General features: G+C 33.9%; 1 protein-coding gene across 1 annotated transcript in view; it reads left to right on the top strand.

Annotated features, from left to right (window-relative positions):
- LOC111049122 (pre-mRNA-processing factor 39) overlaps positions 1-19,309 on the top strand; it is a 77,392-nt gene that overhangs the window by 38,078 nt on the left and 20,005 nt on the right. The window contains 6 exon segments of the mRNA XM_039425641.1: positions 3,028-3,157; positions 10,125-10,170; positions 10,173-10,237; positions 15,460-15,624; positions 16,843-16,978; positions 17,970-18,181. Coding sequence (XP_039281575.1) covers positions 3,028-3,157; positions 10,125-10,170; positions 10,173-10,237; positions 15,460-15,624; positions 16,843-16,978; positions 17,970-18,181 — 754 coding nt within the window.

Below are 19,309 nucleotides of genomic sequence, written 5' to 3'. Positions count from 1 at the left end.
AAGACTAGATGTAAATAGCTCTAAATAAAAACGTTCTCAATTTTCATGTTTAATTCTGTATCATTCGAAGTTTTCCCATTTTATTTATTTGACAACTAAAAATATCATACTCAACTATTAATGATTAAAAATAAGTACTCAAATTTCATGACTGTGTCTCTCGAAGTTTTCATTGCTTATGGCTGTGTCTCTCGAAGTTTTCCATTGTATATTTTATTTGAGAAATGATATAAATGTACGCCAAACTATGTGTTGAAAACTCACTTTCTGACAAATTTGTATACATCTGTATGTCTTCGAAAATATTTTAGAAATGTTGTCAACCTTTTCTATAAATAAGTTTGTTCCACTTGTGAATTTGTATTCTTATTTGTATACATTTTTCGGTTTTCGTACCTCTTGATTTACACCATTAATAATGGTGTACCTCCTAATTGCTTGTTTATTTCCATATTTAGAATATATATCTTTTTTCACTTCTATTTCCATTTCATTTATATCTTCTATTTCATGAGGGCAATTTTTTTCAACCTCCAATTGACCATAAATAAAAGACTAATGTATATAATAGAATATTTTTTCACTGAAAGTTATTATCCAGTCTCTCTGACTGGAATTAAAATTATCCAGTAACTTTGTTCAGCAATCATTTGTCTTTTTAGGGGTACTGAGGTTATTGAAACTCAATAAAAGATATCAAGAACCTTTTCATTTTATCACTACACAATTAGTTTCAACTTGAAGATGGCTCTGGAGAGTTGAACCACTACCTCCGTAAACTATTTACGGAGGTAGTGGTTGAGCCAACTAGTTATGTAGTGATAAATAGAATGCTACATGATATATTTTATTGTATCTCAACCATAAATAAATGAAGTATACAAAAGTATTCTTATTCTATTATTATAATACTTTTACTTGGTTCATTATTAATATTTTGACTTCAAGAAATCATTTTTTTGTCTTTTTTTGGGGACAGGTTTGTTGAACCTATCATGTCTTGCTTATAATATTTATTTTTTTAAATTCAAATATGAGAGTGGTTGATGCTGTGTCAGTTTCTGATGAAAAATAAGTTGACGGCAAGAATGATAAAATGTGTCATTCATTCTTTAACCTCTTGGAAAGCAATTAACTATTAACTTATCCCGTTTAAATATTGGATGAGTTAATCATTTTTTTTTCAATATTTAGGTTTTGTTTGCTACTCAATTTTACTAAAATAATTGATTGTTGAGATGAAAAAATTGAAGATTGGATTAGTTAGGCAATTTTTTGAATATTTAGGCTCAGTTCGCTACTCAATTTTACTAGAAGAATTAAACTGTTGAGATGGAAAATAATAGAAGAATATAAAGAAAAATATGAAGAATTGATCCCAAAATGGATTTTTAATCAACAGTGGATCACTGAGTTTATTCGTAGCCCTTGTGTAGTTTATTAACCCATATTATTGTAATCTATGAGATATAAATGGATGTTCTCACTCAGTTGATTTCCTCTCAACCAACCCGTTTATCAAATCTGTTGAAATTATAATTGTGAATGTCCTTAATTAACTTACTAGTTGAATAATGAAATATTTTTTGTGTAGTTGAGAAGTTGATATTGTGGTAATTATTCTTATTAAACGAAAAAGACTAAGAAATTGTCAAAAAAAACACAGATTTATTGATACTTAGAAAGACCGGTTTCGGTTATTACACCATTGTCAATCTCTGATAAACTTAATTTAGGTTGATTTAATTTAAAATGAAATATCCAACTATTATTGAACGAAGATCCCAATTGAATGCTGTAAATCACCCCGAAGACTTCTGCTACTACAAATATTGACAACAGGGTAAACAGCTAGATGGAAATTCGATGAGCGCTACTATACACAAAATATTTGTCAGCCCGGGAATCGAACCCAGTACCTCCTAATTGCTGGTTAATTTCCATCTGTAGAATATATATCTTATTTTCACTTCTATTTCTATTTCATTTATATCTTCTATTTCATGAGGACAATTTTTTTAACCTCCAATTGACCAAAATAAAATAATAACATTTTTTTCACTGAACGTTAATATCCAGTCTCTCTGACTGGAATCAAAATTATCCAGTATCTTTGTTCAGCAAATTACTATTTAATCTTCTGCATGCAATAAGATAAGGATAATTTCCTAAAATGCAACTGTACTAAATAAATAAATATTCTTTGGAGGAGTTTTTCACACATAATAAATTGAGTGTCAAGTGTTATGAATATTTTACGGACGTTGCTGATGTCTGTATGGTCCGATAGCAAAAGAATTAAATCTATCTAGCTCATATACACCTATGATTATACTTCAACATAATTGCCGTGAAGGTTGAAGCATTTGTCATACTAGTTGATCAGCCTACCAAAATCCTCTTTGAATGCTGTCCTCAAATGAGTTGAAAGTGTGCTATGACGTTGTTTTGGAGCTCCTCGTTAATTCGGAAGTTCTGTCCTCAGAGTCTCGTCTCGAGTTTGGGGGAAAATCGCCGTCAAAGTAATGAGTTTGGGGAAATGATATAATAATAATACTGAGGGTGATGCCCACATAAGCTCTTAGGCTTGTGCGTGGGTAATGAGTGAGAGGGATGATGATGAGAGATGACGACTACTTAGGTATAAGTTACTTGTGCCAAGTCAGGTTTGTTTGGTGGGTGGTCGAAATCATGGTTTTTTGGAAGAGCCTTTTGGTTGCACCAGAACTGTGAGGCTTAGTTGTCTGGAAGTCATTTCAACTGATAGTTGATTTAACGCTTGCGGGTGAAACTAGTTAATTTAACGCTTGCGGGTGAAACTATTAGAAAACTCGGTTAAAAACAATCTATCACGTCTAACTGTCGTGGATAATTCTAGAATTTCAGTAAACCTGTTTCAATATTCAACTAGGCGTCTGAAAGAGGTAAGTATTTTGTTGGAATTTGAAGCTCTTTTTTGAACTTCCAATGAAAAAGAGCTCGAACGCACAGCTGACTAATCTAAGAAGGTTTTATGATGCATTTCAGGTCGGACCGTCTCTGGGAGAGCTTTATCAAGTGGGAGGCTGATTTGAAGAATGTTCACAATGTCACTCAGCTCTATGACAAATTGCTCACCATACCAACGCAGGCATACACTACTCATTTTGACAAGTTAGTATAATAATCACATTTATAAATATATCTCTTGAATATCAATACATGGGTACTGTTATAGGATTAATATTATGAACTTTAAGATGATATTTCATCATCCTAGTTCGCTTTTAATCTCAAATGTTAACAGGTTTTTACTCTAAAGCCGCTAAACAAAATTCTGACGTTTACTAAAGATAGTTTTGCTTGTTCATAAAGAGAGGATTATGTTGCTATATATAAACTTAATACTGTTTTCACGCTGCTACATACAAGTTCCTAAGCATGTCAAGAATTTTCATGTTCTAAATGTAATTAACGAACATAATTATTAATTGAAAAATAACTACACGTCGGATAAAAATTACCTATCGTAATGTCAATGGCAGTGGAGAAAGAAAACAGTGTTGCCGATTCTCTGCCTTGTCACAGCATTCTGTAGAGGATAGCTTATACCGGTATAAGCTGCTGTATTATTAACTGTTTATTCTTGTTTAATCAGTTATATTTTATTCATTGAAATAATACATTTTAATAATCGAGATAAATATTTTGTTAATTTATTTCACCTACTCTAGTACATGGGTTTCCCATAGTTGAGTAGGTTAATTTCCAATAGAATTAAATTCTATATTTTTTTATAGACCTATTGTATTGTACTCTAGATATTTTGTACTTTTTATGTTTTAATTCCTTGTTTGTATTTTTTTAAAGGAAATAAATTTATTTATTATACATTTATTTATTTCTACATTGTTAAAAAAACGATCTGGCAACGTTGTGGAGCTAGAAAAGGTAATAGTTTTATTTGATTCATTCATTCATGCTTATGGCTTTTATTGGCTGAGAAATCCTTTCGGATGTATTTATTTCTTTTGAATGATGCCCACAGGATTTTTGCCTTTTCGTGGGTAATAGAAAGTGCGTTGGTGTGAATTATATAATTATTTATGTACAAAATAAAATTAATAGATTATGGCCCGGTTGCACAAAAGCCTGTTGAGTTTTAATCATGATTAAATGCCACGAGAACCAATCAGATAAGACTTTTTTGAGAAAGAGGCTTCTTTATTGATTTATGCAATAAGTACATCATCCAAATGATAGGGAGAGAAAAAATAAGGTAACCTTGTGCTATTCCTCTCCCAAATTTCGATAAGGTTACACCGTAGAGAAACAATAGCGTAAGTAGATATCCCATGGTATAGGACGTTCATGTCGCAACTTTTACTGTTATCTCAAGCCGATTACTGTTGATTATTGTCGAATTTTACTGTTTTGTTGGGGTGAGTGTATGAACGGCACAATATGAGAGACTACCAGTGTCACACAGCTTCACGGGAAAGAATTACATGAACTTTCGGCTTGAGATATTTTATTTATTTATTGTATAAAATACTATAATCATAATACAATTATGACATTGGAGGAAAAACTAGGCTGAGCCTGTACTATTTCTCTCTGAAAATTTTGATAAAATGTTAGTGTTGTCCAAATGATAAGGTTATGTAATCACACACTGCTTCGTTACTTGATTTTCGGTCCAGGAATGATGATTTAAAATTTTGAATTTTGAAGGGTGATTTTATACTCTAAATGAATCACAGAATGTATCACAATGTTAACAGTAGATAACAGTAAACGTTGCGACATAAACGCCCTATGTATTCGGTACATATAGTCCGAAATAGTTAAAGTCTTGTAGTTGTTCACTTCACAAAATATTCAGTCTTTAATTATTTTCACAAAATAGATTTTTAAATCTAGATGTTTCATTATAGTGAGGTCCACGTTATAATGGCAGTAGAGAAAGATAGGAGAAAAACGTTGCCAATCCTCTCCATTTTGCCACTGACTGTTACTCAATTCATCCCATTAAATTTAATCCAATAATAATTATCATTTCCTTGATAAACTAATCAATTTAATGTCAAATTAATCAAGAAAATATACTTTTTCATAATTTGATTAAAAAATTTGCTTCCATAACTGAGATCAGATTTTTATTTTTATACAAACCTGAAATGGCGGATAATTTAAAAAGCTGTGATACACCGATCTGAATTTCTGAAATAACTTTTCAATATAATTTATACCGGTACGAGTAGGTCTAAACTATATGGGTAGGCCAACTGAAGCATGGATTAAGTCTAGGATGGTTAGTTATCAACTTTTAAAATGTAATTTCAGGTATTTTAATTTGTGTTTCTCATACGGTAATGTTTAATAGTATATTTCGCACCTAGGGCCGAAAATGAGACTTTTCTGGCTCGAAATCGGTTTTCAAGTCCGAGGCCGTAGGCCGAGGACTAGAAAAGATTGAGAGCCGGAAAAACATTTTTGCCCATGGTGAGAACGTAATTTTTCGCCACACAGAAAAATAAACAATATATATATATATATATATATATATATATATATATATATATATATATATATTATATATATATATATAGATATATATATATATATATATATATATATATGAGAATAATAATTATTCTCATTGTCTATTATAAGCACTTCCGAAAGCAAAAGTGGAAGGTCATAGCTCTAGCAAATCTGAATATCAAGAAATTGTCCAAGTATTTTTTTATTTTATTCTGATTTGTCTAAATAACCTAGAAGATTATGTTCAATTATGTAAGAGGTTGAGTTTATACTTTTTATTCTTCCAAATGACAATAAGATGATATTATTATAAATGCTTTAATTATTGAATGATAAACACAAATAATGAAAAGTTTTTGATCAGCTGGTTTATCACACTTGAAAAAGTTTTTGATCAGCTGGTTTATCACACTTGAAAAAGTTTTTGATCAGCTGTTTTAGCACACTTGAAATTCGGCCAATCTGATGTGATCTGAATCTGAATGTCAATGGAAGTTAAGGTTAGAAGTTCTATTCTTCTATGAAAATCGAATTATTTGAATAGTTTATAATATATATCTTATCTGTATTTTATCCATTTAAATAAAATGATAGTATATTATTACAGAATACTTTCTTGAATTCTAGAAGCATAAAATGATTCCGTTTATCCACCATGTTCCGTGATAAACGCTTTACTAGGAGGTTTGAGGTTAGATTCTATTATACTCTGAAAATTGAATTTGAATAGTTTATAATATCTCATTTGTATTTCATTCATCCAAATAAAATGATAGTATCTTAATGCAAAAACTTTATTCAATTCTAGAAGCATAAACTGATTCCGTTTCATAAACTATTTTGTAAACACGTTCACATCAAATCAGAATCAGCTGACTTCAAGGTTATTTTACAGCCCTAGGGCCGTAAAAATTTTACCGGCCTGGTCAGAAAACAATCACTTTCGGCCTCCATATGACGCACATAAACCGGCTCATTACATCCAAGTGGGGCGAAAAAATTATTTCATCCTTTCAAAAATACATTTTAAATTAATTATAGGACTTGTATACTGAAGTATTTTGATAGAATGAAGAAAAAAATGGCGGCTGAGAATTTTTTGTTCAGTTTTGTACAGTCACTGTCAAAAGTAAATATAAAATATTCTGGCAAATAGACAACATTGCAAAGCGAAAGAGAGATAGTGCTATCTGTTTTGTTGTATGATAGAAAAGGACAGCAAGAGTATTGTCAATCGTACACTGCCATTATAATGTGGACCTCACTATAGCATAGATATGGAAATGTGGAAGAAAATGAAAATTTACTTTTCCTACAGTTACGTTGAAAAGTGGCCATTGCTGCACTGATTACAGAACGCAAAGAATCACTTTTCCGCTCTAGCGCGGGAAAAATTTTTCTGCACTCCAGATTTGCAACATGGCAATGCAAAATACTTAGTAGGTTATATGGAGCAACAGTGCAGCAAAATCAAAATGAAGTTGGTAACAGTGACTGCTGTGGCTGCTATAGTGAGCAGAGGTGCAACCAAGCACAACGCGCTAATTATTATTCATTATATATTATAACCAAGGACAACGAGGTCTTTAGGATTTTAGGATTGAGGTTTTTATCAATAATAAAATTACACAGAAAAACATTTGATGGATTTCAGGCAATTTTACCCATAATTACCCACTTTTCATATTCAATGGTAACTGTAGGAAAAACTTAATGTGAAATACGTGCGCAAAGTTCCTCTGCTGCACTCAAGAAACCATTCCGCCCTAGCCTACGGCTCGGGCGTAAACGTTTCTTTCGGTGCAGCAAACTGTCACTTTGCGCACTAGTTGCACAAATAACTATTATTCTAACATTGAATAATACAAGAGTTGAATAATCATGGTTTCAGAATGTTACCGTAGAGAAAATATAGTTGGGTGTTTAAAAAAAATGACCCATTTTTAACCAGTTATATTTATTTAAAGAAATTGTGTACACAAACCATTGTACTCACAGAAGTATCAAGTTGATGATGATGATGTATTATAAGTGCTCCATGTGCCCTCCTATTCAGGCTCGGACAACATCTAGACGGTAGCCAAATTCATCCAAGACTGTTCGCAAGATGTCTGTCTTTTCGGACTGTAGCTATTGCATCAGTTATCCTGGTTTTCAGCTACTCAATTTCAAGTGCTAAGGGAGGAACATAAATACGATCTTTAACGTTATTCCTCCCTTAGCACTTGATATTGAGTAGCTGAAAACCAGGATAACTGATGCGGTAGCTACAGTCCGAGAAGATAGATATCTTGCGAACAGTCTGGGATGAATTTGGCTACCGTCTAGATGTCGTCCGAGACTCAAACAGAGGGCACATAGAACACGTAGCGCCGGTTTCCGAGCTTGGGATTTAGCCAAGTCCTAGACTTTAAACAGCTGGAATCAGAAAATTGGCTTTCCAAAACGGGGCGTAGTCGCAGTCATTGTCATAGTCACGTTTGAATTAAATTTCGAAAAACTAGAAAATTGAACACAAAATAAAATAAAGAGAAAGTTTCAGCTATTTTGAATTATTTAGGAATGTCTAATTTCGTCAAGGAAAAACGTTTCCAATTATAGAAATGAGAAAATAAAAACTACGACTACTGTTATAAAAGCTGCGACTACGCCCCGTTTTGGAAAGCCAATTTTCTGATTCCAGCTGTTTAAAGTCTTGGACTTAGCTAAATCCTGAGCTCGGAAACAGGCCCTTATAATACATCATCATAAACTTGATACTTCTGTGAGTACAATGTTTTGTGTGCACAATTTCTTTAAATAAATATAACTGGTTAAAATTTGGTCATTCTTTTTGAAGCAACCGGTATAAGAAGAAATCCTATGGTATAGGTTGTTGATGTTCCAAGTTTCAAGCCGATTATTTGTTAACACAACCCGATTAGAAACTGTCGACTACTATCGATTATTACTGGTTTGGCTGGGTAAGGCAAGTTACACACACATCAATTTTTGTTCGTACGATTTTTTGCCGTCCTTATAAATTGTATTAGATTAAACAGATGATTTTTTTCAAGGTCAAGGTAAGTTCAATCTGCTAGAATGCATACGAACGATAATAGTATATTTCGCACCTAGGGCCGAAAATGGGACTTTTCTGGCTCGAAATCGGTTTTCAAGTCCGAGGCCGTAGGCCGAGGACTAGAAAAGATTGAGAACCGGAAAAACATTTTTGCCCATGGTGAGAACGTTATTTTTCGCCACACAGGAAAAGAAACAATATATATATGAGAATAATTGTCTATTATAAGCACTTCCGAAAGCAAAAGTGGAAGGTCATAGCTCTAGCAAATCTGAGGTAATCTGAATATCAAGAAATTGTCCAAGTATTTTTATTTTTTTATTCTGATTTGTCTAAATAACCTAAAAAGATTATGTTCAATTGTAAGAGATTGAGTTTATACTTTTTATTCTTCCAAATGACAATAAGATGATATTATTATAAATGTTTTGATTATTGAATGATAAACACAAAGAATTAAAAGTTTTTGATCAGCTGTTTTAGCACACTTGAAATTTGGCCAATCTGAATGTCAACGGAAGTTAAGGTTAGAAGTTCTATCCTACTCTGAAAATAGAATTATTTGAATAGTTTATAATATATATCTTATCTGTATTTTATTCATCCAAATAAAATGATAGTATATTATTACAGAATACTTTATTGAACTCTAAAAGCATAAAATGATTCCGTTTATCCACCATGTTCCATGATGAACGCTGTACTAGGAGGTTTGAGGTTAGATTCTATTATACTCTGAAAATTGAATTTGAATAGTTTATAATATCTCATTATTTGTATTTCATCCAAATAAAATGATAGTATCTTTATTATAATTAAAACTTTATATATTTATATATTTATATATTTAAAACTTTATTCAATTCAAGAAGCATAAACTGATTCCGTTTCATAAACTATTTTGTAAACACGTTCACATCAAATCAGAATCAGCTGACTCTAAGGTTATTTTACAGCCCTAGGGCCGTAAAAATTTTACCGGCCTGGTCAGAAAACAATCACTTTCGGCCTCCATATGACGCACGTAAACGAGCTCATTACATCCAAGTGGGGCGAAAAATATCTTACGAACAGAAATCGATGTGTGTCTAACTGGCTTAAGAGTGTGAGAACTATAGTCAGGTCCACGTTATAATGGCTGTGTTTGACTAGCAATGGTATTGCTATCCTTGTCTATTATTCAACAAAGCGGATAGCGCTATAACTTTCTCGATTTGCTCTGTTGCCAGATCGTCTTTCAACAATGTAGAATTAATAATTAACAAAATATTTCATTATGGAAATTCATTATCCTATTATTGAAAAATATAATTTCTTGCTTAATAAAATATAATTGATTATTTCAAACGAGAATGAACAGTGAATATTACATCAATAAACCTGTATCAGCTACCGTCTATAGAAGGCATTGACAAGGATCAGCAACGTTGTTCTCCTATCTTTCTCCACTGCCATTATAACGTGGACCTCACTATAGCAAAATGCATTGTTTTTATGCTATGTTTTTTAATTTGTAACATTTTTTTTTTGTTTGTAGAAAAAGGCAGACGAAGAGACAACAGCTCTGCGCGAGAGAATAATTGCATGAGGAGGAAAGTGCATAAGAACACAATTTCTGCTGTATCTGCCAGGCATCCGTTCGAAGAAGGGGTGAGTTGATCTCTAAAAAAATCATCTATCATTAAAATTGTAATTTCAAATCTTATAAATCTATCATTCCAAATACATTCGTAGAAGAAAACCTCATTATACAGGTTGTGTTCAGAAGTAGTGTCTAACATTTTAGGGTATTGTTCCATGATGATAGGAGACTACAAATGTCGTATTTTAAGTGTCCAAAACTCAGCGGTTATTTTTATAGCTGCCATTTTATTTTTTTTTCACTTTTTTATCTCAAGAACGAAATGATGTATTTCAATTTCAATTTATTGAAAAAAAAGATACATTGTCGTGAATGTAATCAGTGTGGATGCGACAGGCACTCTGCCCAAAACCGCACTCCACACAAAATAATAAAGAATAATAAGAAAAACAAAAACAACTTATACAGAAAACAAACAAATTTCAGAAATACATGCTAAATCTTAAAATAAAATACTAATCTAAAAATCTGGTGTGGCGCAATCACACAACTTTCATTGCCGTTATGAAAATTGATCACCTGACGCTAGTGTTCCCGCGCATCTCAAGTCTACTATTCAAAGATTTGAGCCAGCTGGTGACAGGGCAATAACGCTGGAGACACACATGAGGTCTGCTATTTCTTCATAGTGAATGATTCTATAGAATCAACAATAATTCGCAATTGAATAATCACATTTTCACGAATTTAAAGCTTATTTTCAATTTTTAGGTGAAAATGTTACTGAACATTAATTTTAGAGATTTTCATGCTCAATCTACTCCACTTGATTTTTTTTGTTTCAATTGTATCTGAAGCCTGATAATTGGGAATCTATCTGCATTGATGGGGCGGAGCTCCTGAAATTTTTACAGATATGGGACTTGTGGCAGTTGATAGAGCTTATCGATGACTATTTTAGGTATGAATTTGATCAAAATCGTTGGAGCCGTTTCCGAGAAAAACACGAAAAACCCTATTTTTGACGCCATTTTAGCCGCCATCTTGAATTGCATTTGATTGAAATTGTTCGTGTCGGATCCTTATAGTGAAAGGACCTTAAGTTCCAAATTTCAAGTCATTCCGTCAATTGGGAGATGAGATATTGTGTACACAGACGCACATACACTCATACACACACACACACACACACACACACACACACACACACACACACATACACACATACAGACCAATACCCAAAAACCAGTTTTTTCGACTCAGGGGACCTTGAAACGTATAGAAATTTAGAAATTGGTGTACCTTAATTTTTTTCGGAAAGCTATACTTTCCTACAATACTTACCTATGGTAATAGGGCAAGGAAAGTAAAAATACTTGATCTAAAATTTGGCATGAATATTTATGCTATAAAGACTCAACTTTAAAAAATAAAATAACGACTTTTCGATTTAATTTTTCAAAATGGCGGCCATTTAAAATTTTGATTGCAAATTTCACGAAAACTGTTCACTTTACAGAAAATTTACAAGAGACAAAAAAGTTAGCAAATTTTATCAAGATTTCAAGGATACCTAATTAATTAAGATTGGTCAGAGAATAACCGAAAATTTATTATTTTCGTACAGCATGCATGATCTTGAACATAAAAAGATCATCTGAAAACTATTGTAAAATCAGCTGGATGGCCATATGGAGCCATACCGAGTTTCAAAGCTTCATCTTGAATACAATTGGAATTAAAATGTAATATTGATGTTCAAATTGTGAAAAGTAGTCATGCATGCAATACGAAAATAATAAATTTCTATGTTATTCTCTGACCAATTTCAATAAATGAAGTATCCTTGAAATCTTGATAAAATTTGCTAACTTTTTTGTCTCTTGTAAATTTTCTGTAAAGTGAACGGTTTTCGTGAAATTTGCGATCAAAAATTTGAAATGGCCACCATTTTGAAAATTTACATCGAAAAAGTGAAAAAACAAAATGGCAGCTATAAGGATAACCGCTGAGTTTTGGACACTTAAAATACGTCATTTGTAATCTCCTATCATCCAAGAACAATATCCTAAAATGTTCGACACTACTTCTGAAACACTCTGTACAGAATTACCTCATTCTATCTTGCAAATAATTTAAGGACTTGAATGAAATTATTTTCAGTTGTGAAGTAATCTATGTTCTGTCTATGATATAATAAAAGAAAGAATCTTCTTAAACATGTACGAGATGGAAAATACACGAATGAAACATCATCATATCTGAACTACTGAACTGATTGAACTTGTTGACTGAGCGAAGTGAGGTCTAAGATTCAAGTCGACGGTTTGGCATTTCTCTTAATGTTTGAATGTTTATATGTTGCGCATTTACGGCGAAACGCGGTAATTGATTTTCATGAAATTTGACAGGTATGTTCCTTTTTTAATTGCGCGTCGACGTATATACAAAGTTTTTGGAAATTTTGCATTTCAAGGATAATATAAAAGGAAAAAGGAGCCTCCTTCATACGCCAATATTATAGTAAAAATCAGACTATAGAATTATTCATCATAAATCAGCTGACAAGTGATTACCCAGATGTGTGGAGGAGCCAGTCTATTACTGTATTTCCATAAGGTCTATAGTTTCAATCAGTTACATGTGGATGAGAATACTGCGTGAGGTCTACTGTTCACAGAACTACTAGTATTCTTCATATAGATTCTTGATTTACCGACGATTATAGGCCTATTTTTAATTCTTCAAGATTCCAGTACTAGACCCTTGCGGAGCTCGGGTTATCTGCTAGTTATTGATAAATATTCAAATCGATCTTATTTTGATAATAAATATTGCAGAATTTTTCCGTTAACCCTTGGACTACCAACCTTCTTCACATACACGGAATACCAACTGGGGTAACTGGGTCACCCCAACAAGATTTCTGTTTTATATCTTTATTCTATATTTTTTTCCATTAATTCATCTATGAAATGCATTACAAAAGCTTTTAATATAATTAAAAATAAATTTCTTTTGTTGAAAAATATGTTTTCAATCAAAAACTGACAGGACAAAAAACATGAGCATTCTATCAAATAGATGTAGGGGAAATGTTGTCAAATAATTAAATTATGGCTATAGAGAAGCAATTTTTTCAAATTTAGATTTCAAGTGATCATTATGAATCAGGTTTGGCGAAAAAATGATAATTGGACATTAAATTTATATCTTATGCATTCCGATAATGGATGGAATATACCAAAAAATTGCATGACATGGAATACCAAGCGGGGTAATAGAGTTACCCCAAGGATAAATCTGCTAATAATTGAAAAAATAAGAGGAATGAAATGATTTTATGAGAAAAAACAACTAAAGTGATATGTTTTTAACAAGTACTCAAGGTTTCAATGAAATACAACAACATTATCTACAAAAAAATGGGGAAAATGTGGGTTGGGGTAGTCCAATTACCCCGCTTGGTAGTGGAAGGGTTAACTGTTATTATTCATTTAATAGAGTGAAGGAAATCTCATTATAGACAAAAGTTATAGAATGTCAATTACAGTAATCATATTTACAGAAAAAAACTATCAATTTCTACTAGCATAGAGAAAAGATAGCATACGATATTCAATTTTATAGGGTTTGTATGTTCCAAAAATGTCATTGTATAAGCCGATTTAGCACATAGGCTAGTTCTTTTTACTTTCCTTGCCCTACTACCATAGGTAAGGAAAGTATTGCTTTCCAAAAAAAATTAAGGAACCCAAATTTCAAGTTTTCTATACGTTTCAAGGTCCCTGAGTCCAAAAACATGATTTTTGAGTGTTGGTCTGTGTGTGTGTATGTGTGTATGTCTGTGAACACGATAACTCCATTCCTAATCAACCGATTGACTTGAAATTTTAAACTTAACGTCCTTATACCATGAGGACCCGACAATAAGAAATTCAATAAAATTCAATTCAAGATGGCGGAAAAAAATGGCGGATAATTACTAAAAACCATGTTTTTCACGGTTTTCTCGAAAACGGCTCTAACGATTTTCTTCAAATTTATACCATGGATAGCTATTTATAAGCCCTATCAACTGACATGAGTCTCATTTCTGGGAAATTGCAGGAGCTCCGTAATATTTTTGTGAAAAATGGCGGATAATCACTAAAAAACCAAGTTATTCACGGTTTTCTCGAAAACGGCTCTAACGATTTTCTTCAAATTTATACCCTAGATAGCTATTTATAAGCCCTATCAACTGACATGAGTCTCATTTCTTGGAAAATTGCAGGAGCTCCGTAATATTCTTGAGAAAATGGCGGATAATCGCAAAATAAAAACATGTTTTCACGATTTTCTCAAAAATGACTTGACCGATTTTTTCAAATTCATATCCTATATAGTTATATATCAGCTCTATAAACTAGCATGAGTTTCCTTCCTGAGAAACTAACAGGGGGTCCACCCCATTCTTGAGAAATTTACTTTGTAACCTCCTTCTCGTGCTTGAGGTAGGTGGGTAGAGCAGTTTATTCAAAAGAACACACGTCGATATTTTATTTGTAGAACAGCTGTTTTGACAACTTTTAAAAAATCCTTAAATTTCATAATTCAAACAAAGGAAAATGTACTCTGAAAACAATAACAATAGTATAATCGTAGTTTTAATAAAATTATTATGCCGCCAATCGGCATAATGTTATTCCCCTAGATTATCCTCGTTTAAGAATGAGGCTTATAGATCAATGAGCAAGGAAAGTAGTGTGAGTGTACCACACCAGATTTTTCGTGAAGCTATGATACGCTGGTAGCCTCTCATTTTCTGGCGTTCATAGACTCTCACCCGTCCAAGAAGGTAATAGTAACAATAGTCGACAGTAATCGGCTTGAAATAACAGAGAAATTTGGAACACAAACGCTATCTTATTATGCTATATTTTCTCTATGCTACTTGTTCTCTAGTATTCTAGGCAAAGTACTAGAGCATCATTCTACTACCATTGAAACAAACTGGTTTGTTTAGTATTCTGTACTATTATATCTATAATTTGGGCAACATAAATTCAATTCAATTCAAATTTTATCCCTCGAAAATTCAACAGTTACAATGTTTGCTACAGTATGTACCCTAGCCTAGTATTGATAACTATCAATATATAGATATATCTATATATACTAATATATAGATATATAATATATAGAATACTATATAATATATAGTATTGATATCAAAAACAACTAAGGCACAATTAGTGGAAATGAAACAACTGAAATTATTGATCAAGTGTATTTTCAATTTTTGCAGATAAAACGGCCATACTTCCATGTGAAGCCCCTAGAAAGATGTCAGCTGAAGAATTGGAAGGATTATTTGGACTACGAAGTGGAACAAGGGGACAAGGATAGGATTGTAACACTGTTCGAACGGTGTCTCATTGCTTGTGCTCTCTATGAAGATTTCTGGATGAGGGTAAGTAGACCAAGGTTAATTAGATAGATCTACCAAGTCAAGTCTACGGCCCGGCTCCTGGGACACTTATTAAATCTAATGGATCATTAAATTTATATCAAATCTATAGGTTCAGTGGTGCATTAGATTTAATGAATGTACTTGAAAACCGGGCCTTAATGTCTTGCATCAATCTTCCTTTGAAAAAATAGAAAAGGAATTTGTTTTCATTGAAATAGCATTAATGTTTAGTATTTTCCTAGTAAAATGCTTTGCAGATTATTTTATCATGAAATAAAATTATAAAAATGAATTATTATGTTATTTCCTTATTCAATTTATTGATTAACGTTTGCTTTTTTTACCATTTATGTGATATTTGTAGAATCTCTGTTTATATTGTTCAACTTCTTGGTGAATGATGAACACTTAAAAGTATTGTAAGTTCCACTTTTCACAGTTTACTTTTTTAACAACCTTTTCATTCAAATTAAAATAATTTTTATCATATGAAAATTATAAAATACAGAAATAACCAACATTATGTGAACGATATTATATAAATTATTATGTATTAAGCTGCGTACACATATTCGCGCTTCCAACCCGCACCGAGCACGCTCCTCCCTCATACCGCCCTCGTACCACCATCGAACCACAGTCGCTCCGCCCACGCACCCATCATGAACGTTACGGAAGATGTTAGATCTTCTCGCGTTCCCCGGTCGAACCACTGTTGCTCGCCGGTCGATCATCAATCGCTCTGCTGGAGTGACGTTCGGTTGCGGAGCAGAGCGAAAGTCTGTACGCACCTCAACAGTAACTAATAGACTATAATTAATAGAACATAGATTTTAAAAAATAATTTCTTTGAATATTGAGTTCCTCAGATCAGAGGAACTTTAAAATTAGATGAACATAAACTAAAGGTTTGTTTATGTTTTAAAGGCAAAAGGGAAGGTTAGGGAGGATAGGCTTTTGCCTTTAAATGGTATATTGATATTATTCGAAATGTTTTGATCTTTCTAGATGATAAACACAAAAAACAAAAAAAAATCAAATACTGGACAATATGAAATACTTTATAAAATGAATGTCCCTCTTTGAATACACATATTTGTGGAATGTGTAAACATTAATTTATGTTTGGTTTTCTGTATTATATTATTTTATTGAAATTACATGAGCCCTTCTCTTTTTGAATGGTTTGTCTGATCAGTAAGTTTTGTTTTGTTGCAGTATTTGCGCTATCTGGAGGACAAAGCTCCCGAAATGAAGGAGAAGATCAGTGATGTGTATGAAAGAGCCTGCACAATTCATCACAAAAAGAAGCCTCATCTGCATCTCTTCTGGGCTGTCTGGGAAGAAAGTCTAGGTACGAATATTTGAAGTTTAAAAATTGAATTGCCTCTGCATGATTCAATATGTTTTACGTTTTATTTGCCCGACAATTTAGGTATTATTAGGGCCCTAATAATCGGCTTGAGATGACAAAAAATTGGGTTCAAATATGGTACATAAACGACCTATACCATAGGATACCTTCTTGTGCTATCTTTTCCACATGATCTATGGTACTATGGTATGTTGGCAATGGCGTCGCGAATGTTGTTCTTGAGGTGTTCTATGGACTGTGGTCGTTCGACATAAACCAGGGATTTCAAATAACCCCATAAATAAATCGCATGTGAAAATGAGCCTTGTCACTGAAAAAAAAAACGACCGCATCTTCAGGCATGTTGTTAATCAGCATATCACATGCATTATGACGGGCAACAAAATCGCGTTCAGTCAATTCTTGAACAACAGTCAATTTATAGGGATGGAATTGAAGGTCTTCATGGAAAATTCGTCCAACAGTGAAGTCAAAAATTGCCATAGCAGCTGCGTGTTTGCGAGCCGAAAGCCGGGGAGAACGCACAACTGACTGCCTCACTCTTTCGATATTTTCTGGAGTTCCGATGGCTTGTTGAAGTCCATTTCTGGGTTTAGCGACTCTTCCACACTACCGAAATGAGTTAACCCTCGACAGAATCGAATTACGGCCAGGAACGAGTCTGTGAGGAGGAATTTGAAATATTGAGCGGAAGCACGTAGCGTAGCAACAACAAGTGATCGACCATTAGAGAAGAAGCTCTCAACTGCAAAGGCCCGCTGCTCTCTAGACCAGAGCATGATGGCTATTTACTTCAGGGAGGATAAACTTGGGAACTTCCCCCTCTAGATGCGCCCCTCCTTCCCCTCTACATGACCAATTCACCGCGCGGGAATTTTTCAAATAAGTAAGTTTCTCTGGCGCTTTTTGTACTAGCCTTGACAAGTTTTCATTCACTTAAGTTTGATTGATTTGGTGTGTTTGATTGCAGGCAACATAGCAAAAGCTAGAGAAATTCTGGCGACCCTTGACAAGAACCTGCCCGGCTCAATGCAGGTGGCGTTCAGACGCATCAACCTGGAGAGGCGATCGGGCAACCTGGACGAATGCGCCGCACTCTACGAGCACTACATCGCCGCCTCGGCCAAGTCCAGGCTCATCACCAGCAATCTCACCATCAAGTACGCCAGGTTCTGCTGGAAGGTAACTGATCACCACTTTTTTCAGTTTAGTTCGGCACGGTCTATTGACTACTGATTGTCATATCTGATTGTCATATATACAGAAAGTATAGATTATCATCTGTGCTAGTTGCAACTCACTCTATAACGTGCAACTCACAAAAGAAATTTGAGAAAGTCGCAATCTCACAATATGGCAACGCTGTTATTTTATCGGTAGCGATGAATAAGTTTTAGTATGATTGATCAAAGTAGATTGAATAAGATGGAAGGCTTTAATTGAATACATTAAGCTGCGTACACATATTCGCTCTTCCAACCCGCACCGAGCACGCTCCTCCCTCGTACAGCCCTCGTACCACCATCGAACCACAGTCGCTCCGCCCACGCACCCATCATGAACGTTACGGAAGATGTTAGATCTTCTCGCGTTCCCCGGTCGAACCACTCTTGCTCGCCGGTCGATCATCAATCGCTCTGCTGGAGTGACGTTCGGTTGCGGAGCAGAGCGAAAGTCTGTACGCACCTTTAGATGCCGGGACTCAACCGCATCGAGTCCGCGCCGACGTACGACCGAGCTAAGCCCGCTACACGGTGATAGTGGTAGGAGAACACACGTACTTCGGGCGACAGCCGAGCGGCAGCAGTGTCTCAGTTCTGATTTCAGAATCAGAAAACTATTCAAATTGTGCTAAATTTTATGAGATTTTGACTTTGATATCAAATTGACATTGATTTTCACATTGTGCTACTTTGTTCTGATCTCTGTTTGTGATCTCAATCATGTTTTCAAAATTTGGGAACAGTGATTTAGCAATGGTTGCCTTGACTCTAGAAGAAGAAAAAGAGGAAACATGAATTAGGCGAAGGAAGAGAACTTGGGTGGAGAGTGCCTGGAAATTAAGACCCATTGAGGGAGAATTAACACTCTGTTTCCTCGTCTCATGGATGATGAAATGAAGTTCTACAAATATTTTAAAAAATACTTATATTCGGATTTGAGATTTTTCTCATCACTTTGATCGTACAAAACTGGAAAATTCCGTATCTCTTCAATAAGTTTCTCACTCTCTATGTTACACGAGGCCGCACTGTCACCGTCAAAAAGTAAACTGAACTAGTCGGTGACGGCGCGGGCAACAAACACGGA

This window comes from Nilaparvata lugens, chromosome 4 (genome assembly GCF_014356525.2).
Source record: "Nilaparvata lugens isolate BPH chromosome 4, ASM1435652v1, whole genome shotgun sequence".
Taxonomy (NCBI): Eukaryota; Metazoa; Arthropoda; class Insecta; order Hemiptera; family Delphacidae; genus Nilaparvata; species Nilaparvata lugens.
Note: the sequence above shows the minus strand (reverse complement) of the source record. Positions and strands in the feature narration are given on the sequence as shown.